The sequence below is a fragment of the Molothrus ater genome, chromosome 2, assembly GCF_012460135.2.
Source record: "Molothrus ater isolate BHLD 08-10-18 breed brown headed cowbird chromosome 2, BPBGC_Mater_1.1, whole genome shotgun sequence".
Classification (NCBI taxonomy): domain Eukaryota; kingdom Metazoa; phylum Chordata; class Aves; order Passeriformes; family Icteridae; genus Molothrus; species Molothrus ater.
This window is the reverse complement of record NC_050479.2, coordinates 17018178-17043754: the sequence shown is the minus strand read 5'-3', so window position 1 is coordinate 17043754 and position 25577 is coordinate 17018178. Positions and strand designations below refer to the sequence as shown.

Genomic DNA, 25577 nt, shown 5'->3' with positions numbered 1-25577 from the left:
GCCCAATACCAGCAGGCTACAAATACCCCACATCCAAATCAGTGAAGGAAATCTGTGAAGAATCCCTCTGCCAAAAGAAAAAGCAAGAGTTATTTTTCCTTTAAAATCTGTGTGGGGACCATGTGGGGGACACATCAGCTTGCAGATGTATGCACAAAGCCTTCCAGAGAGGGCTTTGTTGGGTGGGCTGCACCAAACCTTCTTTTCATGGTGCGTGTGCCAAGCGCTGAGAAGTGGCCTGTCCCAGGGGCCGCTAGGTGGCGCTTTAGGGACATGGCAGTCGCTTGGTTTTATTCATTATGCAGGAGCTGCATCACCAGAACTAGGCGATTTTGGGGGTTTTTTTGTTGTTGTTGTTTGTTTGTTTGTTTTGGGGTTTTTGTTTTTTTTTTTTTGTTTTGGTTTGGTTTGGTTTTTTTTGTCTTGGTTTGTTTGGTTTTCTTTTTGTTTGTTTTGGTTTTTTGGTTTTTGTTTGGTTTTTTTTTTGTTGTTGGTGGTGGGTTTTTGGGTGTTTTTTTGTTTTTTTAAGCCAGATGTAGCTATTTCTTTATTTTTACCTGCCCCTGCACCGCTGGCTGGTGAACTTTGCAATCCTCCTGTCCTGGCAGCAGGGAGACGTGGCCAGCCCAGTGACCCAGCCACAGCCAGCTGGAACCACAGCCCTGAGCATGGGCTGCAGGCTGGCCCTGACAGACACATCCCAGCACCCAGCTTACAAAAAATGTCCTGCTCTCACAGATTTTGAAATCTTACCCTTTTTGACATTTTGACTATGATTTATATTTGCCTTCACTAGAACACAAGGTTTACCCTTTCTTTTCCTTTCCAGTTCCCTTTGGTTTAAAACAGTACTCTCCTGCAATGAGACCATTAAAAAAAAAAAAAAAAGAAAGGAAAAAAGAGAGGATGGTTCTGCAAAAGTTTGCGTTCTGTTTTTTTTTTTTTTTTTAATTTTCTTTCCTCTCTAGGTGCCTTATCTGACCATGATTTCAATTTTTCTGATTATTTAAAACTGGCATCATAGAATACCAATTTGTGCAGTTACTTCTACACTGTTGGAACAAACTGGTTCTTCAAAGCTGCATTTTTTTATCTATACATAAATAACATGGAGTTGGTCAGGGTTTGTTTTTTTTCCTATCCATTCTGTGGAATAAGTTAATATATTCTTGTTTTTGATGTAAGGTTTAGTGTAGACTCTAACAAGACTGTGAGCACCAGAAACTGCCTGCCTGGCCAGGTTAAGGCAGGTATTTAGTGCTCCCTGTCACTAAAGGGTCATTAAAAGCTCTCTTTCCTGTACCCTGGCACTTTTACGTGTTGTGCAGCAAAGCTACACCATGAGGACTTTATAGTATATGTATTACATATCTCTCTGAAGGGCTGAATTTACTCTTGCTGTCCCTATGAATGAATGGGTCGTCAAATTTATGTGGTCCAGACCTACTGTGTGGTTCTGTTCATTATTTGAGCTTTGCCATCCCCAGATCATTCATGAAACCCTGGTGGACTTTGCCAGGCTACTGTTAGCAGTGCTTAGAGCCTTCATTTCTTTCAAATATATAAAAAGTTACTGTAGAAATCAGGGAGGTTATGGGCTATTCAGCTTGCTGATAAAGAAATATTCTGTTGCATTCAATGGACTTTTAAAGGTCTTTGATTTTTATAGATGCACAAAAAAATTGCTTTTTTCCATTTCACTCTATTTGACCAGAAATCTACATTTACAGAGGAAGACTTTCAATATATAAAAAGCTTTTCAAAATTCAAATGTATCCAGTAGTTATTAAAATTTTTAAAAATTAAGATATTCATATTCAAATACTGGAAATATTACAGTGTGAGGGGCTCTTTGGGTTTTTTTTAACCATCAGGTAACACTGCAGATGTAGCACACTCAAAAAAGGATGGGAGAGAAATCTTCTCAGTCCCTCTCTCCTGAGGAATTTCACATGTGTTTTAAAGAAATTGGTTTCAAAACTTTCTCCTCTGTGCACATGTTTGATTCTGTGTGGTTGGAAATGAGCAGTACCACAGAACCACATTGCCCCTGCACCTTTCTGTACAGCTCTTACTGTGTCTGTTATGGAAGAAATAAAAATTCTATGGAAAAGTTCCTCCTTTTTAAATGTACCAAATTCAGTGCTTTCTGTTGTTTTTATTTAACTTACAGTTAGGCACTTGGAAACTTGTGACTGCTGCAGAGCTTGGTGGGCCTGTGCAGAAGCCTCTTGGCAACAGTGATTTAGGTTCTTGGTGTGCAACAAATTGTTATTATGGCTAAAATCCTGGCCCCTTAAAAGTTTGAGGTTTGCCTTGGACTTGGTTTTAAACACAGGATTTCACCTGTGTAGAAATGAGCCTCATTTGAGGAGGGAGCAGGATGGCAGGTTGCCCCTGCTGCCTGGGGGCCATTGCCAGCCTGGCTCCAACCTGGCAGAAGCTGGGAAAGAGGAGAAGAGGCTGTCTGACTGTCTGTCAGTGCCAACCTCCTGCTCCTACCTGCCTTCCCCATCCTGGAGAGCCAGCCCATAAGTTCTGGACAGAAAACAGCCACACCAAGTTTACAATGCCGTGTTTGCTGCTGTGCACCTGGGGACAGGCAGTTCTAAATCCTGCCACCCTCGCCGGTGCTGTGCCCTGTCCTGGTGGAGGAAATCAAAAGGTGCAAAGATCTTTCATAAGAGGCAAAGCAAGTGATTAATCCTCTGCTTTAATTTGCTTCTCAGTCAGATATTTTGAGAATCAGGTGTCTTGTTTTGCAGATGTGTGGATCTGGGTGGTGGGTTTTCAGCTGCATTTCTGTTTGAAATGTGAGAAGGGAGGAGGGAAGGCTTGTCTGCTTTTTTGTGACTTGTGTTTTCAGTACCTTTGCTGGAATTTTTGGTATGACACTGGCTTTGTCACTCCAGCCTCACAAACTTCAAAGACAGAGGCTTACTCCTGTGAATTTTCATTGGTTTCAGGTGATAATAAGATGACAGGGCATATCCAAGGTCTTTCTAGCTTTTTTCTATTCTCTTATTTTTTCTCACTGTATTTAGGCCATAATGATAATTCTAGAAGAAATTCTGGGTACTAGATTGTTTACATTCAGAGACATGGTTCCTAATGCTTCACTAAAAAACTTTTCTCCCATTTTCCCAGCACAATAAAATGCAAGAATATAGTTTCATTAAAAATCTGCAAAAGACATATGTCATCCATTCAGCTGTCACCCTAGATCTCCATTTTCCCTACTGTTGAATTGTTAAAGTAACTTTTCTTTTGTGTGTAACATTTCCTTTCATTGACTTTATTTTATGTGACTGCTAGTCATTTTCTGGGTGTAGCAATGACTGATTTGTTGTTGCAGACAGAGCAACCATCTGAGGTTGAATTACATCCTCAGATGAACAGACCCCCATCACAGGCAGAAGAAAACAGTTCAGCAAAAAAGGTGAGATCTGCACACATTGTACCATTATGGAGTGATTTTCCTTAATCAACAGATGTGGTTGTTTTAAGTTCAAAAGCAATTAAACAGAGCGTTAGGGTTATGTTTTTACATGTTTACCTTCTCTGGAGGTCAAGACACTGGAGGAGAACTGTGATCATATGTGGCATCAACTCACATAAATCATTAAGAAACCTCTTAGTATGTACACATTGATGCACGTGCTTTGGAGTGACAGCTTGCCATTTATTTCAAATCAATAGGGGCTTGTGGAGCCTTAGGGAAAACAAAAAAGAGTTTGATTGTACTCCAGTCCTGTCTCACTGTAGTTCCTCCAAATTGTGATGCACTTCTTGGTTTCAGTTATTGAGGATTTGATTTTGATGTAAACACCTGTTTGCCAGAGGTCAGGATCTGCCACTAAATGTACATAGACTAGGAGAGATTTGCTCAAGATGTGCAGTTTCTAATATGTTTTTGTATGGACCTATCAATTGTAAAAAGTAAGCACTGAAATTAAAATAGCACAGTTCAAAGGGCCTTGCTTAGGGATGGAGTGGCCTTAGCAGTGGCTGTGAGCATTTTCCCTCTCCTCATCATGCTCTGACCACCTCCTTCCACCAGCCCCAGCCAAAACAGGTTTGAATAGGGGGCAAATAGAGATCGTCCCCATTCTGGCCCCTCCTGCAGCCAGAGAGCACCTGCAAGACATTTACTCAGCCCAACTAAGAACTTTTGGCAGGTGCTGGATGTACCTTGCCTAGGGAGCACAACTTCTTAGTGTAACATGGGGGGGATCCAGTGTCATCATTTTTTGCATGTTCTTTCTGGGCAGTGTCCTTGCTCTGCTTGTGCTCATCATATGCTACTTCCAGCCTGGCCCTGCTCTTTCCTTGCTGTGCTTGGGAAATGAAGTCTTTGTGGTCCTCCTACCTCATGCTCACTCTCATCCCACCTGGTTCCCTAAAATGCAGTGATGCCCCAGGCTGTGGGGTGTGGGAGGCAGGTGGTTGTTGCACTGCTGAGCCACCTTCCAAAGCCTGGTGCAGCAGCAGAAACCAGCCAAAGAGCCCCTGCCAAGGGATCTGCTTGGACCATTGCTTATACTATTGTGTTTGAAAGGGGAGAGGGAGTTACCCTGTGGATTTGGTAGGGTTTGAGGTAGACTGGCATTGTGTGTTGGGCATTACCGTTGTGGAAGGCATATGCAAGTTCCCTCCTTGCTGTATGGGGCGTGTTCCACCCTTGCAGGCAGCTGTGCCTGTGCAGAGGATTTCAGACCATGGCATTACCAGAGATCTGTGCAGTCATGATGTGCTGACATCCTGATCAGAACATCTGATAATATTTTTAGATTTTTTTTTTCAGTAATTACAAAACTCTTTTTTAATGTTTAAACCTTTTTCCTTATAATTCAAATTCTATTTATAATAGCAGCCTTTCTGATATGAATGATTCGTGGTCTTATATTGGTTACATTTTGTATCTATCACTCATAGAAGTCTCTTCTTGTGAGTCAGGCTGCTTACTACACTATTGGTTTTTTTCCTTGTAATTGCTTTGTCATTATTTTTTTCTTATTAACGTTTGGTGAAAACACAGTAGTGAAGGTAATCTAGCACAGTAAAATGTGTGATAGTGAAATTTGGTCATTGGTTTTGTCTTTGATGCTGAAAAAACCTGTCTCAATTCAACTTTCTGAGTCCTAGCTTTCTCATTCATGAAATGAGGCAGTAATAGCTATATCCCTTGTGAAATTGATCTAATAATAAAATACACTAAAGAGGATACATTTATATTTATAATTTAAATCAGCTATAAGGTGATAAAACTACTTCTCATTACAAAAGAAAGGATGTCTTAATTTATAATAATGAAAACACTTCTTACCACTGAAGTCATAAAAATGCAAGACTCTGCTTTACCTAGAAAACACAGACTATTCCTCTGATGTAACTTATCAAGAGAAATAGCTGGCCTTTATACTTCAACATGTTAATTTTGCATGGATAATGTAATGTATTTGTATTTCAAAACTATATTCAGCGTTCCTTTATGTAAGAGAGGAGGGGCGAAGGGAGAGGCTCCATGCCAGACATGTGAGGCAGTAAGTTGGGATGCAAGTGATTAATTATTGATTCTTTCAAACTGAACATAATCAAAAATAAATCTTGCTCTGGTTTTAATGCTTTTGGGTCAACTGGGGGCTAGTACATGTGTTTATACCTCTCCCTCCACCTCCACCCAATGCACACTAAGCTGTACAGCCCAGTTGTGAAGAGCCTGTCATCCAGATGAAGGTAAAACACCCTTTCATTCATGAAGGGATTGCAGGAGTTATTGTTCCCTTTTCAAAGTCAGAAACCTGAGAGGCTATTACCAAATTGGAATTAAGCTCTGTACGTCTTTAAATTATGAAATCTTAACCAGCTGTCAGCAATTTATGTGACACAAGTATTTTTCTAGCTGAATGATGGGACACATATGGCCTGACTTAATGTTGCTGTGCTTTTTCCTTTCAGGAGGTTGTTCTTGCTCAGCCACCCTCCAAACCTGCGCGCAGGAAGCTCCGGACAGAGGCACAAGGGCTGGAGACCCCTGAGCTTTCTCCCACTATAAATGTGACTTCTTCCCTGCCAGCAGTCAAGCCTCACCTCCCAGTCCAAAAGTAAAAGCCTGTACCAAGCATGCCAAAGTGCAGCATGAGATCTGATGTAGCAGGGTTTGCTCTTTGTATAATTTTGCGCTTAATAGTTCTGTTTCTGAGAATGCTTCACAAGATACAGATTCTGAAATCTACATCAGAAATCTACATCTGCATTCTGAAATCTACATCTTCTGTAGATTCTGAAATCTACCTCAGTCTTCTCAAAAGCAGACTAAGCCTGTAGTGACTGTCAGTGGTATTTGATACGTAGATAACCTCTTCAAAGGTGTCCTACTTCTGCACCTGCTAGACATGGCTGAGGAGCAAGCCTAGCTATTCAACCATCTCTAACACAACTTGTTTTATATGTGAGGGTCTGTGTTTCTGCCTTGCATGTGTCTTCTGGAATTTGCTCCTTCATGTGGACAGATATGACCAAAAAATGCCTGGGAAGCTGAATCATGAAATGCTTGGTGTTGGTCATATCCTTATGATATTTTTTCATTGTGAGGCATGTTGGAAACGGGCTTGTCACTGGTGTGAGATGAGCCACAGACCACTGGTCTGATAATGGCCAAACCAACGTGTGTTGTTTGCTCTTGTAAATACAGCTGTCAAAGCTGTCAGCTGACTTATCAGATATTTCACTCTATGTGTATTTAATAGTGATGGAGAAGGCGCTGTACAAGTGGTAAGCAAAGGCACTTGAAACCCTGTTGAGTTTGTGCATCTCCTTCAGATGAAGCACTGTGCAAACATTATACCCCACCATCACCCAGGGCCTTGCAAAAGACATCTGATTCAGTCTGAAACAAAATCATGCTGCCCAAATCAATTGAGCGTTTCTTGGCAGACTGTTTATCAGTAGACTGAATCTGTGCTGCATAATTGGAGATTAGAATAAGTAATAAGACTCCTAGGATGCTCTTAAAGTACTATTTTGTGCTTTGGGAGTACATATTCCATAGTGGTTCAAAGATAACAGCATTTGTGAACATCTCAATCCTGTCTTGTCTATATCTTTCCTAAAATGTTAAAATGGCCACAGACATATATTGCTCTGCTTTCATTTTTCTTCCTATCATTTATTACTTTATAGACTATGGAGAGTAGTTTGCAGGAAAATAGTGAAGCAGAAAACTGACAGTTCACTGGAAAATAACAGCATTAAGTCCTGTCACCATGCTGAGGAGAGTCTATTGCAAAAATCAGTGTCATCATCTCTGTTAAGAGAGAAGAGCTAATGGGGACTGTGTGCCACTGGACCATATTTAAATAGGGCATCTGTTTTAGATCTATTCTGGCATTAAAGAGCTCTTGTTTACATGAGCTCTTCCTCATGTAAAACTTTAAGATAATTTATTTGGAAAGGGGCTTGGATATTCAGTCAGTATTTTCTGTATTTTCTTTCTTTTTTGCTGTTGTTATCTCTTTTGCTTTGAATAGGTTGGTCCTTATCTACAGCTGTCTCTTTTTATACCTGTCTGCATAGCTGTCATTTCTTCCAGATCAGTTACCACAGCCTATGAAGCAATAAAAATTCTTAATTAATAAAATAAGTTCTTAAAATAAAAAAGGTACATCCTTTATGTTAGCAGCAAAAGAGCTGAGGGAAGTCAATCAGTCATCTTCCTGTTTGTGATGTCAGATGGTTTTGGTGGAAATGACTGCTTTGAATAAAAGTATTAATTTTTGAAGTAAAGAAACATCAGAATCAGCAAAACTCTGAGACAGAATTTTCATGCCAATGTCCTTTCTGTCTGTATAGAATGATTTTTGTATTTTCTGTTAACCACTCCTGACTCTTTAAATTCTACAAGTCTCTGAAAACAGCTAATGCAAAGATACTGCAATAAGGGCAGCTATGCAGGGATCATTCTTGAGCTCAATGAGAATGCAGTGATCTTGAAATAATTGAGACAGCCTAAAATATTTCTGTCATTCAGGTTAACAAGTTTCAAATATTCCATCCGATTCAGGCATCTTATTTCAGTGTTACATTTTTCTTTTCTTAAATCTGTAGTTTGTACCTTGTCTTTGACATGTAGTCCAGGATGCAGAGAGCTATGCAGAATGGGTGGCTGCTCTTCTGGCATCAGCCAGTGCTGAGACTCTTAATTGAAATGTCTTGTATTTATCTGTCTGGCAGACAGTCTTCCAAGCAGAAAAGGGCTATTCAGACCGCTATACGAAAAAACAAAGAAGCCAATGCTGTGCTCGCCAGGTTGAACAGTGAGCTCCAGCAGCAGCTGAAGGTAAGGAATGCATTGAAAATCAGTGACAAAGCTCCCTGCAATCAGTTCTGTGTCACCTCCAGCAGTATTGAAATCAGAGCAAAAAATAGGACAGTAGTTGAAATAAGCACAGAGATGAAAGCTTTTAATGAGAACATATTGCCATCATTCCTTGGGTCAGGTCTTACTTGCTTCCATCTTCAGCAGGCCAGCGCTGTTACTTGTGTTTTGCCACAGGAAAAGACAGAGAAGTTTGTCTAAATTCACTAAAGAGAAGAAAACTGAACTTGTCCTTCAAGTTGTATTGCTGTCTGGATGCTTTCTGACAGAGCAGAGCTCTGCTGTTTAAATGGAGACCAGAAGGCTTGATGGGTACTCCTCAGGCACATTTTGCACTGAGGCTCAGGAGGGGTTCACTCCTCTGAGCCTGCCCCGATGGGGAAGCAGACCCTGGAGGAGCTGCAGTCCAGCCCAGCTCCCACATTGGCAGGGGAGGTCAGCAAGAGCCTGCCTGGCTGCCCTTTCCTGGAGCAGGGTGCTGCATTTGAGCATCCCCAGAGTTGTAACACACCTCTCCTCCTGCAGGAGGTTCACAAGGAGCGCATTGCCTTGGAAACGCAGCTGGAGCAGCTTCGTCCTGTCACCGTCCTGTGACTTCCTGCATGGCCGAGAAGGAGCAGAGCAGTGTCCAGAAGCCTTGCAAGGAGGGGAATTCTGTGCAGCTGAGCAGGGTCTCTACCAAGGCAGGGGGGAGCACTGGCCTTGCTGGCTCTCTCTTTGCCCTATTACACACATTTTGCCTTTGCAGGTGAGGAAGGTACAGAAAACTAATACCTGACTATGGAATATTTCCTAATGGGGGGATGCTTTGCCTTCTTTCCTCCCCCTTCCCAGCCTAATGTGTAAATGGAGTTTATCACTGAAATGAATAACCTGAGAGTATTTTATTTATGTAAAGAATTCCTGATTTATATGCATTTTGGCAGCACCTCCTGCCCTGATAGTTAAGAGGTACAGCATTCCTGAGTTCTTGCTTAAATTGAAAACTCATCCTCTGAGATGGGCTTCTGGATGTTACTGATTCCTGTAGGATTGTATCATTGTAGAGTACCTGTGGATTTAACATACCACAGGAATAGAACTTGCAAGATGTACAGAATCTTTATCCTCAATCACATGTCAAATAATTATTTTCTTAGTACTGTTTATTATGCAATCACGGATGTATTTTAATGTTAGAGAACTTGTATTTTATTAGTTCAAGTCATATAAGAGAACAGTAAAAAATACTAAAATATAATTATTTTGGAAATTAGGAAAAAATCTTTTTGAGCTAGAGCTGTTTCTAATCACCAGTATTTGAGCACTTGCTTGCAAATACCAGTGTCTCTGCATTCTTTTAGCATGTTTGAGATGGCTGGTGTATAGCTTTTTTCTTTTCTTTTTTTCCTTTAACCAACAGTGTATTTCTAACAAGAGGTTAAAAATGCATTCAGGGCATTTTTATAAAAGCCATTCTATGTACATTTGTATTAGTCTGCTTTGTTGTCTTAATAGCTGCTGATTTGTTTTAGGGATGTGTACAAGAACTGTATTTCCAGAAGAGGGAAGATAGCAGAAGTGCTATGTATGAGGCTATAAAAAGTGAGATGGAAGTAATTGCCCTTTACAGCAGGCTTTTGTTAAGGTTCCTTTGCACATCAGTGGAGATGCTGCTGATAGGAGAAAGCTGCTAATGCCCATCTGTTTTCTAAAGGAAGAAGCAAAGATTAATCTTTAACCTGCATTTGATCCAGGGCCAGCTGAACCCTGTAGGGAGTTTTTCCTGGATGCAGTGGTGGCTTTGGTCTCAGTTCTTACAGTGGAAGCTGGCTATGAATGTTGCAGTATTTCTTGGGGCAATACTCTTGGATTGGGTGACTTCAGACATAATAATGTCAGCCCTGCTCCCACCATGGGGTATGGTGTGCTTTACTGCAAGGGGATGTCACCAACTGTTGTCCACCTTAAACATGACCCTGCACATGTCTCACTGACCTGATTTAAGTGTATGTGGTTCCTTGCAGAAACCTTGCAGCAGTCTTGTCACCCTTGTGGGTGTGTTGCTTGCTCCCTGTAGCTGTGGGATGGCCTGGGGCTGAGAGGAAGGAGAAGCAGGTTTGAAGCAGCTGGGTAACCTCTCCTTGTGGTGTGTCATGGAATGGCTGCCGTGGCATATCAGAGGGCACCAGAGCAGCCAAAAGTTTTGTTGAGAGATAAGAAAGGCATCACTGGGAGTGTTTGAAGTGGTAAGGAAACAGTCTGCTTTGCTGAAAGGAATGTGGAAGGGAGACGGGAATCCAGAAGTCTGCAGGTGAAAATAAGCATTGGCAGAATTGTTACTGAAAGTCTCTTCTTGTAATGCACTAGTTTTGATTCAACTAAAGATCACTGTGTCAACAAGCCACAACTGTTCTTCTGGATTTGGGACTTCTCTCATGTGGCTGTTGCATAGCTGGGGTCAGATGGTCATTCTTGGTCAGTGACAAAATGTGAGGAATGCAGGCTTTTCTGGGAATCTGCAAAAGAGCCACTGCCCTCTTGCTAATTGTGGTATTGCTGAGAATTTATCATCATTTATTTCATTTGTTCATAATAATACTGAGTCATTCCTGAGATTTAATGAGGTTAAGTGCTTGCCCTGTTTGCTTTTTAGTTCATACATTGTAATTTGGTTAATAAGACCTTACTATTTCATAGGAAATAATCATATGGCACACTTGTCTTTTGTTTTATGGGTAATTTTTAAAGGAAGGCTTTTAAATTACTGCAAAGAAGTGTGTACATTGCATTTTTAAGGCAGTAGAGGACTTCTTCATGTTTGAAAAACATTTATTTCACCTTTATTTATTTCCCATTTATTTCACCTGAGTTCTTAATGGAATAGACACTCTTCAAGGGAAGAGTTGAAGAGTCTCCTTTATATTGTCTTTTTCAAATGTCTCCCTTCTAAAGTCCAGGATTTTTTTTTTTTATTCATTGGAAATTATGATACTTGCTTAGCCAACAATGAAATACTTGCTTGGCTGTTACTTTACCACTGGATTAATAAATGAAAGTATTTAACAATCCCTGCATTTTTAGTGTTGCAATCAAATACTCCACTCAGCTTCAATGACTAGAATGTGAGCTGATTTGTATTCTTTTTGGTGAAATATCAGCTATGATGATGATACACCACTTCACACATCAGTAAAGTGAAATATTCAAGGAGAGGTGTTGATGTGTTATACATATGAAGCAGGAGGTTGCTCGTCTGTATGTCTCAATGGTTAAGCATTTATGATAGCCCACACAAAATAAAAAAAATGTGTCTGTTCTTGGGAAGCTGTTAGCATTTTGAGGAGAGGAGAAGGCATCATGGAGCTATGACAGTGCTTCTGTCAGTTGCTCCATGCAGCCATGCTAATGGCTACTGTTAGCAGACCCTGGCTGGTCCAAATTCACATCTAAATCCAGTATTACAGATTTTCTTCAAAATTACTTTTTCTTTAGAAAAAGAGCAAAATCATAATTTCTTGCAGAAGCCTTTACATTCTCAGACTTTGGATGGGAAGTGCTCCTACATCCAAAACCATTTGGTCAGAAAGTGAGACCTCACAGGCTTGATGTTCAGTGTGCTTTCTTGAGCTACATGTGAGTGATCAGCTTTAAGCCCCTGACATCCCTGACCCAGAACAGCAAACTAAGGTTTGTCTGCCCCAGCTGCCAGCCTGCTGAAGGAGTGGGATCACATTCCCATGCATAGTTCTCACTGTCCTCAGCTTGTGGTTTCTGTAGGTACTTGGGCAGAGCACAACATGCCCAGCAAGAGAGCATAAGTGGGAACAGGAGCACATCCTTGCATCTGAGAGCATGTGCTGACCATGAGCCTTGTGCCCCTTCTCAAGTCTTCAGTGGGCAAATAAATATTTTTGTCTACAGAACAGGGCTAGGCAGAGCAGATAAGGATCTTCCTCAGTGTGTCTGTGTATGTGTGCACTCAGCTGTATTCCATTTGTTCATGCATTTCTTTATGGGTCTGTTAACATTCATATCACCTGATACCTATATTTGTTTTATTCGATGGTAATTCTGTGGTGAAAAAAGAAAAATGCCCAGCTAAGTGTAGTGACTGATTGCCTTTGTAGATAAGCCATTTTTATTTGAGCCTTTCAAAATAAATTGACCTGGTAATTAAGCAAGGCAAACAGTTTCAATTTCTGAGGCATTCCTTTATTAAACAAACTACCTGTGAACACACATTAATCCTTAAGGATCAATGTCCTTCTTCTACTTATTAATATTATACTAGGATGCAGTGGAAACATTACCAGCTCTTTCCAGAAAGTTCTCAGTTCCCCCTTCCAGAGAGTTTTGGTGATGTAACAAAAGTGTGTTTAGTCAAGGCAGCCTTGTTACTGGTAAATTGTTAGATATCCTGTTAAAGTCAAAATATTATCTTCAGACTGCATGGCAGTAGTTTTCCTGTTGGAAATTCTGTATCTACATCAGGGAGAGGAATTTGTTTGGCTATTAGCCAGACAGTTCCAGCCTGACTGATGATCAGAGGGCTGGAGTACCTCTCCTTTGAAGATAGGCTGAGTTCAGGTTGTTCAGCCTGGAAAAGAGAAGCCTCTGAGGAGACTTAAAGCACCTTTCAGTACCTAAAGGTGCTGCAAGAGAACTGGAGAGGGACTTTCTGTAAGAGCATGTAGTGATAGGACAAGGGGGAATGGCTTCAAACTGAAAGAAGGCAGGTTTGGATTAGATATAATGAAGAAACTCTTTACTGTGAAGGTGGTGAGATACTGCAAGAGGTTGCCAGAGAAATTATGGCTGCCCATCTCTTGAAGTGTTCAGGGCCAGGTTGGATGGGGCTTTGAGCAACCTGAAGAGTGAAAGGAGCCCCTGTCCACAGCAGGAGGGGTTGAAACTAGATGATCTTCGTGGTCACTTCCAATCCAAACCAGTCTCTGCTCCTACAACACTGCCAAGGCTAGCCAGCATAGGGTGATGGGGCTGTGCATGGTAAAATGACCACAAAGGGATGGTTGGGATTTGGAAACCTTTATGGGAAGCATTTAGGATGGGCATAATGTGAAAATTGCTGTTGAGGGTGCATAGGTAGCTTTTCTCTCAGCTGAGCTTCCAAAGGCAGAGATCTGCAAAAGCTGCTAGCTGGGGAATGAGGGATGTCCATTTCCCAGTACCATCAGCCTTTCAATCTCCAGCACACACAGTCTTTGACAAGAAAACACATGGGTTCGTGAAGCCACATATTTTATTGGCTAAAGAGTAAAATATTTTTTTCAGGAAAAGAAGTAAATCTTAGTGATTTAGTATCTTTGAAAAGAGATTATGTATTTTGAAGCTTTTTTCAGCTATCTTGATATGTGCTATGAATATATGCATTATGTTTTACTCTGTTACAGATTTTTTGATACAAAAAAGTTGTATTGCAAGCATTATGGTTGTTAATCTAAAAAAATGCCCCAAGGCTATTATATATTTGAATTTTAACTTATAAATTAGATAGCCAGATTTAAGTAATTTGTTTTCACAGCTGCAGACTGTCCCCATGGTAAGCTGCAAAATGTATAATGTTCTATACTATGCCCATCTAATTTTGGAAAATGTATGTGATATGAAGCTGGGTGCTACATTAAAATAAAAGTGTCCAATGAGTTCAAATTGCCTTGCTTTTGTGGTTTATTCAGGATGTTGATGGTACAGATCTGCCAGGAGACCAGAAACTGTGAGACCCAGTGGAAAAAATACCATGTTGAAATGGCTGACCTTCAGCTTTGAAAGATGAAATCACTTACATGGAATTGTACCTACACAATAGAGACAGAGAGAGACTTATTTAAAGTGACTTGGGCTCCAGTTAAGTTAAAACTTCATGTTTGCTTTGTCAGGCCTTACTTAGTCAGAATTCAGACATAACTCCCTGATTTAGCCCAAAGAGGGACACTTTTTCACCACTGTGAAGGAAAAACTATTCCCAGCATCCAAGAGACCCTTAGTCAGAGGGTGGCCAGGCAGGACTGCAGAGGACTCCAGGTGTTCCACACCCAGAATCCCTGTGATCAGTGGGTTTGGCCCCTTGTCAGCTGTGAGAGCTGAAATTAAGCTGGGAAAAGGAAACCATTTGAATAGCTGGCCTTTATGGGCAGGGAGCCAGAGGGTACAGCATATTCTGCTCTTTAACTAGTGTGATTTCTAAGAATTATGTCACAGCTATCCAAAGAGCAGAGCTTTAAAAGAGGAAATAATGAGTGATAAATTAATTCTTCCAGCATTAAGCCATGACAAGGGATGTTTTATTGGCCTAAAAGTATGTCTCTGGTGCACATGAGGCACAAGGCCAAGGCGTTAAAAACTTGTAAATATCCTGTGGGGAGCTATTCTCCATCAGCAGTGGGATGGATTTAGATGGCTCCTCCATGCTTAGTTTTAACAATTAGATGGTACTCTGGGGTGCCTTCATGCAAATCTAGATTGGCTCTACATATTTAAATTCATGGTTCCAATAATCTTTCTTAAAAATTAAAAATGCATCTTCGTGCTCCAGAGAAAAGTTCTTAGTTGAAGTGGGAAAGAAAAGAAGTAGGAGAAGCTTTAAAAGCCCTTTTTTATCTGTTTTTTAAGGTAGTGCTGCTTTACAAGTGTGCCTGCTTCAGTGGGATGTTTACATGGATTTTGCAGTAAAGCAGAATAAAGGAAAATTAACAAAGAAATGGAATCCCTAGGTATCTGTAGCCCATAGCCAAATCAGAGCTCCTTCACCTCATGGTCTCGTTGCTCCTCCTATTTTACAGTGCCCTCAAATGCATCTTGGAGCAGGAGGCCTTGGGGATGTGAGCTCCACTTGCAGCAGGCTCTCATATCCTCAATATTGCCTCAGTACCCACTGTTTTGGGCACACATCTGGAAGGAGTGGCATTAGCTATGTTCCAGATGTGTTAGCCGAGTAGTCCCCCGACTACATGCTGAATCAGTATTTCCAGTTAAATCCTGGATTGGTTTATGTTTATTGATTGTTAGCTTAAATTGCACAAGACAGGAAAAATATCTGAGGACATTTTGAAGATGCTTTATGTATCAGAAATGTGATGGGCTAGACAAGACTAAGGCTATATATTACATCTAATCTGGTTTTTGTGGGAGGGAGAGAGGATGGGAGGGAGAGGGGGAGATTGCTTCCTTAGCCTAGGCTGGTCCCACAAGAAATGTTATCTTTTTACATGCCATCCCTAGTTCATGTAGGGAGCTCATCAGTGTGCTGTGGTTTTCAATAAAACATGGGTTTTACAGCTAGCAGATGTGCAGGTAATGCCTCACTGCCACAGGCCCTCCAGCAGGACCTCATTGCCCTCCAGAGATGAGGAGAGCAGAGCAGGATAGCTCTGTGACAGCAAATGGCATCCAGAGCACAGCAAGGAGGAAGGAGGAGAAGGAGGCAGTATGTCAGCTCTGGCAGGACCATGATGGAGAAAAAACGTGACCCTGGAGAAGTAATCATGCTCCTAAGGTGGCAGGGACGTCAGTGTGCCTCTGCCACTTTGCTCCATGCTCACAGGAAAGGATAACATGCTTAAAAATGTTCTGCTGGACTACTCATTGCCAGGATGCTTGGACTAGGGCTGCCACTTGATACATGAGTTATTCCCTTCCAAGGTCACTTCAGGAATTCAGTAGTTTGTGCTGTCTGTCACAGGTTTGGGTTGCGTTAAGGCAGTGATACCGGTGTTGAGCAGACCAATACAGAGCACACATTGTTTACTGCAGTTTTCACACTCTTATCTGAGAGGAAAAGGCCAGCACATGATCTCACCTGGATTTGTTTTCCAGCCTCGTGCTGTTTGTAAAGGACACGGTATACTTGGTCAGAAATAATGGCTTCCTGTTTCATTAATGAGTTCTTACAGCAATTTCCCTTCAGAGTAATCACCTTGGGTGAAGGAGGTGTGCACTTCCAAAAGCAATTGGCCCTCCCAGTGGGTCATACTGGGGGCACCATTCTCCACCAACAGAAAAAGCACTCCTTTTTGGGTGTCTCAGTTTGGATGCTAAAGAAGCCAGTGCTGCCAGAATCATCAGTCACCTGAAGCTGTCAGTCAAAATGTCTCCTGGGATTTAAAAAGCCTCCTTGGGAAATGTATGTTTCCAGAATGTAGTACCATACCACCTAGGGGGAAAAAAAATTTGTTGCTTTGGTTGCTCTCCAAATATCTGGTTGTATTACTCAGAAGCTGCTTCTTCAGGGCTGCACTTTTTGAATTTGTTGCTGCAAAAATCCTCAGGAACTTTGATCCAAGCATCCCAGGACTTTTGATATCCCAGACTTTTAGGGGCTCTGATTTGGAACTGACCTTCCCGTTTTACTACAAACTATTTACTCCTGTCACTCACCCAATCACTCGTATTAGAGAAAATATTAACACACATGCATTTATTCGTGCAGCCTTTGGAACTGCTGCTGCAGCTATGCGATGCTCCAGTTAGAGCTGGCCGTGAAGTGCACTGGAGCAAGGTCAGAGTGAGAATAAACAAGTTATGGGTGTTTGTGTCAAGTGTGGCAGACTCCAGGCCTAGTGCTGGACTGCAGGGGCTGAGGTGGAGGAAAGCTAGCAACATCTTTCTCCTGTTCTGAATTTTATCACCATGAGTAAGTTCTAATTTGAGGAAGAAAAATGCAGTTTAATTTCCCCCACCTTAGTTATAAATCTAACTTAACCTAATTCATATTTTAATGAGTTGGGTCCTCAGCTGGACTTCATTACTCTTTTCTCTAGTTTGATTCACTGCCTTGTTTTCTAGATTTGGCACTTGCTTGATTTAGCACAAACTGGGAAGGCTGAGCACAGCACAGGTACTTACTGGCTGGTCCTGCTTTCAGCCCATAGCCTGGGGGACTCATCTTGCTTTTGTTCTCCTGTACCAATGTATGGTTGGGTTTATGGCTTTGCTCTGATTGAGTTGACTCTGGAAGGGGCTTTGGTTGCAGGTGATGAAGCAAGGTTGTGTATCACACATCATCTGGATGGACATGGTATTATTGTAGACTTGCAGCTCTGCAAGCTGAATATTGAAATGGTCGGTGGAAACCTGCACTCAGCTCCAACTGAGCACAGGAACTTGAGAGTGCATGACACAATTTGGGAAAACTTACAGAAATAATGGTATTTGAGACTAATAGCAACAGTAGCATGGGACACACTGGGCTGTAGCTCCAGGTTGGCCTATCTCATTCAAGATGTCACTCTGACATTATGCAGTGCTAAAAAGTGTTAGAGCAAAAAGGAAGAGCCCTAAAGTTGTCAAAACCAATTCAGTAAATAGAGTTTGGGTGACCACTGCCTTGGCTGACACACTGGTGTTTCTTCTGGCATCCCTGGAACCTGAAGCATGTGCTCTAGGCCAGCTTCTGCTTCACTTCTGACCACAGTTATTTCTCTCTGCCTTAAGTTGAAATACCTGTAATGCACACTCAGCAGTATAAGATCTATACAGACATGTTTACAGAAGTTTCTGCTTTACTTTTCCTTTTGCAGTTCATTATTTGAGACGTATTTTTTTTAATCCTCTCATATTATTTTACTCCAGTATAGACAGAGGAATTCCCATCTGTTCAGCCTGTCTTCTTCCAGACATTTCTTCATCTCTACTTGGTTTTGTTGGTTCTCTCCTTTTTTGTAGTAGTAGTAGTAGTAAGGTAGCCAAATTGAAGCCAGTTTGTTGTCATCTCATTTCTAAAGCAACGACTCTGTAAAATACAGCATCATGACACTCAGGAGTTTATAGTCCTTATTTTCTTTTTTCCCCATTATCTGGCAGCCCTGCAAACATCAGCTGGCATCCTGGAATGGTGGGATCATACTAATGAATTGAGAATTTGTAAATAACACTATACAAGTTTGTAAGAGACAGTGTGAATCTCTGTCTCTCACTCTTTTTGCAGGGTTTGCATCAAACCTGAAGCATCATTTTAAAGTAATAATATTTTTGTAAACCATTAAATGCACATGTGAGCCACCCTGACCATAGCACATACATTCTGAAACTGCATTTTCCAGACAACTACATTGAAAATTTCTGTGAGAGCTGGAAAGGCAGGCCCTGGCTGACTGAAAGTCTGTGTCTTCCTGAAAAACAGTGCTAATAAAAAGTGTCTCTTCAGAAGGATAAAAACTGTCCTCTGACCTTGTGCTCTTTGGTTTCCACTCCCTCGGGTGACAGCATCCCTTTGTGCATCCCCTGAGAAGGTGAATCCCAAGCTCACAAGTTGCTCTGGAATTTTTGATAATGGTGACTCTGAGCGTGGGCTTGGGAAGATCCCAAGGAGAAGGACCATCTTGCAGGTAATTTTACATCCTGAGGTGTCTCATTAGCAGACTCATTTTTTAGTCTCACGAAGAAGAAGCGAGATCAAAGGCAGGAGAAGAGTGAGATAACAAAATCAGTTCTAATAAAAGTAATGGATGTCTCAATTTTTACTTCCCTTAAACAGGAGTATTTATTGCTCCTCTTTGAATTTTGCAAAGCCTTTTGAGAGTTGCACTCATTTTTGTGCTCAGACATCACTGCACATTTTGCCTTATGCAGCTGTCTTTTATCATTAGGGAAGAAGTAATAATTCAGGCCTCAAATTTAGCTTTTGTCTAAAAGAAATGAGGTTGATATATGCACTGTCTACACAACAGGATACCATATAATCCCCTCATCTGTTAGAAGGGCACAAGTTATTTATGTTAATCCTCAACCTAGATGTATGTGTTTGTAGCTGTTTCTTTCTGACAGTAGTTTTATTATGCATCTTTTACTGCAATGGGAAGTGGGTGACACAGGGGAGATGTGAACTTGTTTGCTGTATGTATAAGTTTGCTGTAGGCAAGTGCTTTAGGTTTAAAGCAGTAATTGTGCAGGTCAAGGGTAGCCACACTACTCAGAGAGACTGGTCTTTTTCCTTATCTGGGTGCAATAAATTTTGAAGTCGATACACATCACAAAGTGGCAAAAATAGATTAAATTCTAGAAGTTCTTCAGGAGTGTAAGAAATTAGTAGGAAAAGAAAAATTATCTAAAATAGGTTTGATTTTCACTTTCCTGATGTTGTGTTGGCCAAGGTGTGACAAGCCTCAGCGAATGATATTTATGAATCCAGATTTCAAAACCATGAGATGAGCTTAAAAACACTGACATCTAAAAATTAAATGGGAAGTTGTCTTAATGTGACTTCTGGCCCCTGAATTTTTACTCAGGGCCCCTTTTTAATTCTTCACCACAGATTTTTTTGAATTAAAGCTAAGCTTACTCTTTTTTAAATCCCTTGCTTCCAACAGCTGGAGCTTTAAGAAATGCAGTCAATACTGGGAGAGAGCAAATAGGCAGCAGTGGTGTTCAGCTGTCAATACTCATGCAACAGCACTGCTCCCATCCTAAAGCATTGTATTCAGTGTATAAGTAATGGCCTAAAGGTCCTTGTACTAGGGGGCTCAGTAACTGTGACTTCCAAGAACCCATTGCAAAGGACTAAACCTGTGTGTCCTGTACTTTCTTCAAGGCTTACCTTCTCAGAGGAGACTGCCAGAATGTTTGGGACTGTTAGGTGCCCAGTGCCAGGACTAGAGGCAATGGGCACAAACTGAAGCACAGGAGGTTCCCTCTGAACATCAGGAAACACTTTTTCACTATGAGGGTAGCTCAGGTTGCCCAGAGAGGTTTGTAGAGATTCCCTTCTTGAAAATATTCAAAAGCCATTTGGACACGGGTCTGGACAGCTGGGTCTAGGTGACCCTGCTTGAGGGGATTTCCAGAGATCCCTTCCAAGCTCGACCAGTGTGTGATTCTCTGATAAAATAATATTGTCCCATGAGAAATGGGAACATCTCATCTGCATTGACCACCACATCCTGCTCTATGAAAGAAATTAGAAGACATTCCTTGCTGTATTTTGCTTATGATTTGTAGCCTGCATGTATCTCATGTTTAGGCAGCAGCTGATCATAATTATTGAGCTGAGTGTTTCTCCAGGGATATTTAATGAAACTGAGTTCTTGTTTCTGTGCCCTGGAGAGGCAGGAGAGCAGTGATCTTCCTTGAGGCAAACAGGATTGGCCTCAGCACATAACCCACTTTTTTGAGGACTGTAATTTTTCAGAGAGGCTGAATTATTTAATCAGCAGTGACCTAATAACATATATGTGGCAGGTGCAACAGGGCTCAGTGAACTAATGAAGTATGGATGGCCCTAGCTCAGGAGTAGGGGGGATGAATCGGGAAGCTAATATGGGATGAGCCAGCCAAAGAGATTATTTTCTTGCCCTGGCAATAGAGAGAGCCCCACAAAGCTGTCTGAAATCCTGCCTTCCTAGAAATCCCCTCCTTTAAGCTTGTGGACTGGATTCATTGGCCCTCAAAGAGAGACAGGATGCATTTCCCTTATCTGTAACCAGCTGACGAGGAAATAGAGACCTGGACTTTATTCAGCATTAACATGAAGGCAACTGGGAAACCTAAACTGGTGACACTGACTGGGGGCAGGTGCTGAGCATTGCCAGCCAATGTCCCACACAGTGGGACAGGCAGCAGGGGCCCCTGACAGGAAGCTGCTAGTAAATGTAAGTATTAATGGGGTGGGTTACAGTTTTATTCATAAAATAAGGAAATCATCGGTTTAATTATGAGAGGAAAAAGTGTTTGAGGCTGTCTTTGCTGTCATGGTGTTTGATTCTTTGCCACTGACACTGCAGACAAGAGTCTGGCTCTGAGATGCCTGTATCCAGAAAGGAAAGATAGTCCAGGCATTAGGGCATGAGCCATGTAAATCTGGATTCAGATCCTTTTCCATGGTCTGGGGAAGCCATCAGAGGTGGAGTTAACCTTCCTTGGTTCCTCCTGGTTAGGAATTAAAGCTCTGGTGACTAGTTGCCTGGGCTCCCTGTGCACTAAGGATAGAAGAGCACTTCTGGAGGGCAGCCAGCACCTCACTGTGGCCTGTCACTCTTGTGTCTTAAACCACTTTGCGGCAGCACTGCTCCCCTGCCTTCCCAGCCCTGCAGCTGCCCCTTCCTGCCATGGCAATGCCCCATGAGCCCTGCTGCCACCCCGACCAGGGGACAAAAACAAGCTAACACCACCCTGGCAAAAAATACATTGTCTTACCCCAAACTAATTCCTTCCTTTGGCTTGCAATGAGGCCATTCATGCAGCCAGGGCTGAGGGGAGGATCAACAGCCAAGAAAAGGAGCCCATGCTGTCCCCATGTCTGCACTCAGTAGCCAAACACCTTCTTCTGCAAACAAGACCATTATCTGTGATGGGCTCCTGGAAAAGAATGAAGGCTATTTAAGCAAGTAAGGGAAGAGCCAAGTCCTTACCTGTGGTGTTTTCAGGGTCCCCAGGATGAAGGAGGAATTGAGAAATCTGATTCCATGTTCTTAGAAGGCTGATATATGATATGATATTATATTATATTATGCTATACTAAAACTATACTAAAGAATAGAGAAAGGATACTAACTGAAGGCTTAACAAGATACTAATTAAAAAACTTGTGGCCTCGCCTCAGAGTCCCCATCCAGCTGGCTGTGATTGGTCATTAAGTAAAAACAACTTACATGTTGGATAAACAACCTCCAAACCACATTCCAAAGCAGCAAAACAGGGAGAAGCAAATGAGATAATATTCTTTTCCTTTTTCTCTGAGGCTCCTCAGCTTCCCAGAGAAGAAATCCTGGCGAAGGGATTTTTCAGACACTATGACAGTGACACTTTCCCAGCGCTGCGGGGAGATTCAGAGCAGCCCGGTGAGGAGGAGCTGTTCCTCTGGGCACTCAGGGAGCCACAGTGGGGTGTCGCCTCAGAGTGGCACTAACAGGGTGTCCCCTCAGGGTGGCACCAGCGCGGTGTCCCCTCACGGTGTCCCCCTCAGGGTGGCACTAACAGGGTGTCCCCAGCAGGGTGTCCCCTCAGGGTGTCCTCTCAGGGTGGCACTAACAGGGTGTCCCCTCAGGGTGTCCCCAGCAGGGTGTCCCCTCAGGGTGTCCCCTCAGGGTGGCACCAGTGCGGTGTCCCCTCACGGTGTCCCCCTCAGGGTGTCCCCAGCGCCGTGTCCCCTCAGGGTGGCACTAACAGGGTGTCCCCAGCAGGGTGTCCCCTCAGGGTGTCCCCTCAGGGTGTCCCCTCAGGGTGGCACCAGCAGGGTGTCCCCTCAGGGTGTCCCCAGCGCGGTGTCCCCTCAGGGTGGCACTAACAGGGTGTCCCCTCAGGGTGGCACCGTGACTCATCGGCCCAGCTGGGCCCTGTGTGCTCCTAATCCATCCCAGTCCCTGTCTCACATCCAGCTGCTTTGAACGTTTGAGAAAGTTTGCTTTACTCTTGATTCCTCATTTTTGCACAGCTCACTCCATCTGGGCCTGAAAGTCAAAGCACTGAAATATTGCAATAACAGCTGTGCTTGCAAGCCTCCTAACCCAGCTGATAATTAAATGCAGAATGTCTCAAGAAAAACTCATATCCAGAGAAGGCAAGTCCAGCTTTTTTAAAAAAAACCCCAAAACAACTGAAAGAAACATCTGAATCTGCAGGTGCTTGTGCAAATTAAAGCTGCTCTCCCCTTCTCAGGTTAAAGATTTAGCTGAGGTCATGAAGGACCTCTCCTATTGTTTAAAGCTGCTGGTGCATAAACTCCTGGTTGTGTTAAGCAGCTATTGGCAGGGACACAAAGTGTCCACAGCCATCACTCCAAACATGAACTGTTTGGATGGATGGATTCTCTGCAGGCACTGCCTGAGCCTGTTAGCTTGCCCTGTACCTTCCCAGCCTGCCAGCCAGTGCAGGGACAGGGATCAGGGTTTGCAGGCCCCAAGCTACAGGGAAAGGTCATTTACTCAAGGCTGGCTGAGGGTAGGGCTTCACCTGGACCCAGCTGGCCCCAGCCAAGGTAGAATTGATGATGCCTGCATGTTAGTGGTGAGAAAAGATCCACTTGATTATAGATTATGTCTATCATGTATCTCTCTGGCTTGCTTGGGGAGCTGAGCAAAATATGATCAGATTAGAGCAGCTGACCTGAAAAAAATGTTTATTTTTCCTCTGTTCAGCTGGGGCTTTTTCTGGGTTTAATTTTCTCACAGACTGCAGTACAGGGAGCAATACCTGCATACCCCAAGAATGGGCTAGCACAGTGCAGGGCTCCCAGCAGTGGCAGTGGGGGACATCAGCAGCACTGCCTTGGGTGCATCTTGTGTGAAAAATATCTGTGTCTTATCCCTGGTTTCCATGGTCTGTCTGGGGGCAGTTCTAAAAGCTGGAAATGGCCTGGGATTCCTCTGGTGGAAGACCACCTAATTTTCTCAATGCTGATATTTCAGTGTTTCAGTTGAGAAGCAGCAGCCTGGGTGTGAGCAGTATGAGCAGTCTGGGGTCCAGGTGAGAGATCAGGCTGCAGGGACACCCAACACCCCCAGGACAGCTCTCCAGGCAGCATCTGCCAGGCTGGAGGATATCCAGTGCCCACCAGGGTGGGTACAGGCAGAGCTGCCACGTGGAAGTGCTCCAGCTCTCATGTATATGCACTGAAGACACCAGAGCATTTTCATCAAGAGGTCTTTCTGTTCCTTTGGTCTATAAAATCTTGATCTGTTAATTTTTGGGCAATATTTATTCCTTCAGGCTTATATGGGTGGGAAGAGGATGGTTTGATGGGAAGAATGGCCAGTGCTTGTTCCCAGGGGCAGGAAGGGCATTTTGAAGGACGTGCTGTACATCAGGGCTTTTGTGGAAGGTACACACACTTGAACTCTTGGAGAAGTGTGCTTCATAAATCAAGGAAAATCTTTCCTGAAAATAGAAGGTTGGAGCAAACAGGGGAGGTGATGGGTAAACACTTGTGTAGTTCATGGCTGCCTCATTCTTCACAGAATTAGCTGTTTAACAAAGCATTAAAATGCTCTGCAGGAATTAAAAGGAGACATATCTAGCCTTTGTATTTGTGAAATTACTTTTGAAAACTGTGGATCAAGTTCAAACTGCCATTGGGTTTGTTTCCCAGGTCTACAGAAGTCTTGAAACCACAGTTTTGAGAGAGACAATTAACTCCTTAACCTCAAGATGTGCATTGACATGCAGCATTGTTAAGGGTTCCTTCACTAATCACTTCTGTGGTCTTTAATCAGCTGACACACACATTCCTTGACTCCAGACAGCTTCTCAGACAGCCAAAAGTAACGACCCTCCTCTAAAGCAACCTCTGCAACACGTCCTTAATTCTTTCCATATTGCACATATTTTCTTAATAAACAAAGCTGTGGTATACTGAGTTTGTGGGGGCAGCATAAAATTAGTATAAAAACAAATAATACTGAATCTGCTATGCTTATTTTATTACTCTGGTTGCATTTTATTTATTAAAAGCTCTTCTTTTTTTCCCTCACTTTTTTTTTCTTCACTTCAGTGAGCTAGCTGACAAATTCCCCAGCTCTTACACTTGATCTTTGCAGAAATTAGCGAATTTGTTGGAAAAATTACTTTGAGTTTACAAACTTATTGAGTTAGAGGGCTAAATTCCATTTCAATGATGAGCTCTAGATGAGAGAAGACTTCAGCAGGAACTTCATTCAAAGAGTTACCACCTCCACTAACTTTACCTTTTGGGTGTGGCTCCAAGGGGTCAGGTGTCTCCTGACCTAAAATAGTTCCACCTCCCGACGCTGAGCTTCTGGGTGTCCTGGCTCCCATGGGAAAGGTGCTCCATGGGTTGCCATTGCTGTTCCAGTTGCCTTTCCAGGTAAAGATTTCTCAGATGAGGCTTTTGCTGCAGTTGGTAAATGTTGCCATCAACCAACACTGCAAGGTCTGGATCCTGGGACTGGAGAATGATGGGCATTTCTCAAGGTAAACATGGGGATTTGGTTGAGAAGTAGCTTCTGCCACAAATGTTAGCCTGGCTTTCAGCACTGATGGTGTGATTGTTTGTAATATCAGCTGAAGAGGCCAAAACTCCCTAGGGAAAAAAAAAAAAAAGAAAAAGAGGCCAAATGAGCTTGAATGAGAAATATGCTGCATGCTGGTTAATCCTCCTTGATTTAGTGCTGACTGGAGGACCAGGAAAGCTCCATTTTTTTTCCACATTTAAATAAAAGACAATTGATGCAGTTTCTTCCAAAATATGCAAATCATGAGTAATTTAAAACATTGAAAATCCTCAATAAATAAAACTAGTTATAATTTCAAA

General features: G+C 42.5%; 1 protein-coding gene across 3 annotated transcripts in view; it reads left to right on the top strand.

Annotated features, from left to right (window-relative positions):
- REPS2 (RALBP1 associated Eps domain containing 2) overlaps positions 1–14029 on the top strand; it is a 96282-nt gene extending 82253 nt beyond the window's left edge. For 2 of the 3 annotated variants that reach the window (XM_036385129.1, XM_054513996.1), the window contains exons 15-18: positions 3356–3439; positions 5959–6104; positions 8233–8338; positions 8903–14029. In XM_036385129.1, the coding sequence (XP_036241022.1) occupies positions 3356–3439; positions 5959–6104; positions 8233–8338; positions 8903–8971 (405 nt within the window). In that variant the 3' untranslated portion in view covers positions 8972–14029. The remainder of the gene's footprint in view (positions 1–3355; positions 3440–5958; positions 6105–8232; positions 8339–8902) is intronic. The other variant, XM_036385133.1, reaches the window with a different exon arrangement.
- The last annotated feature ends 11548 nt before the right edge of the window (positions 14030–25577 follow it).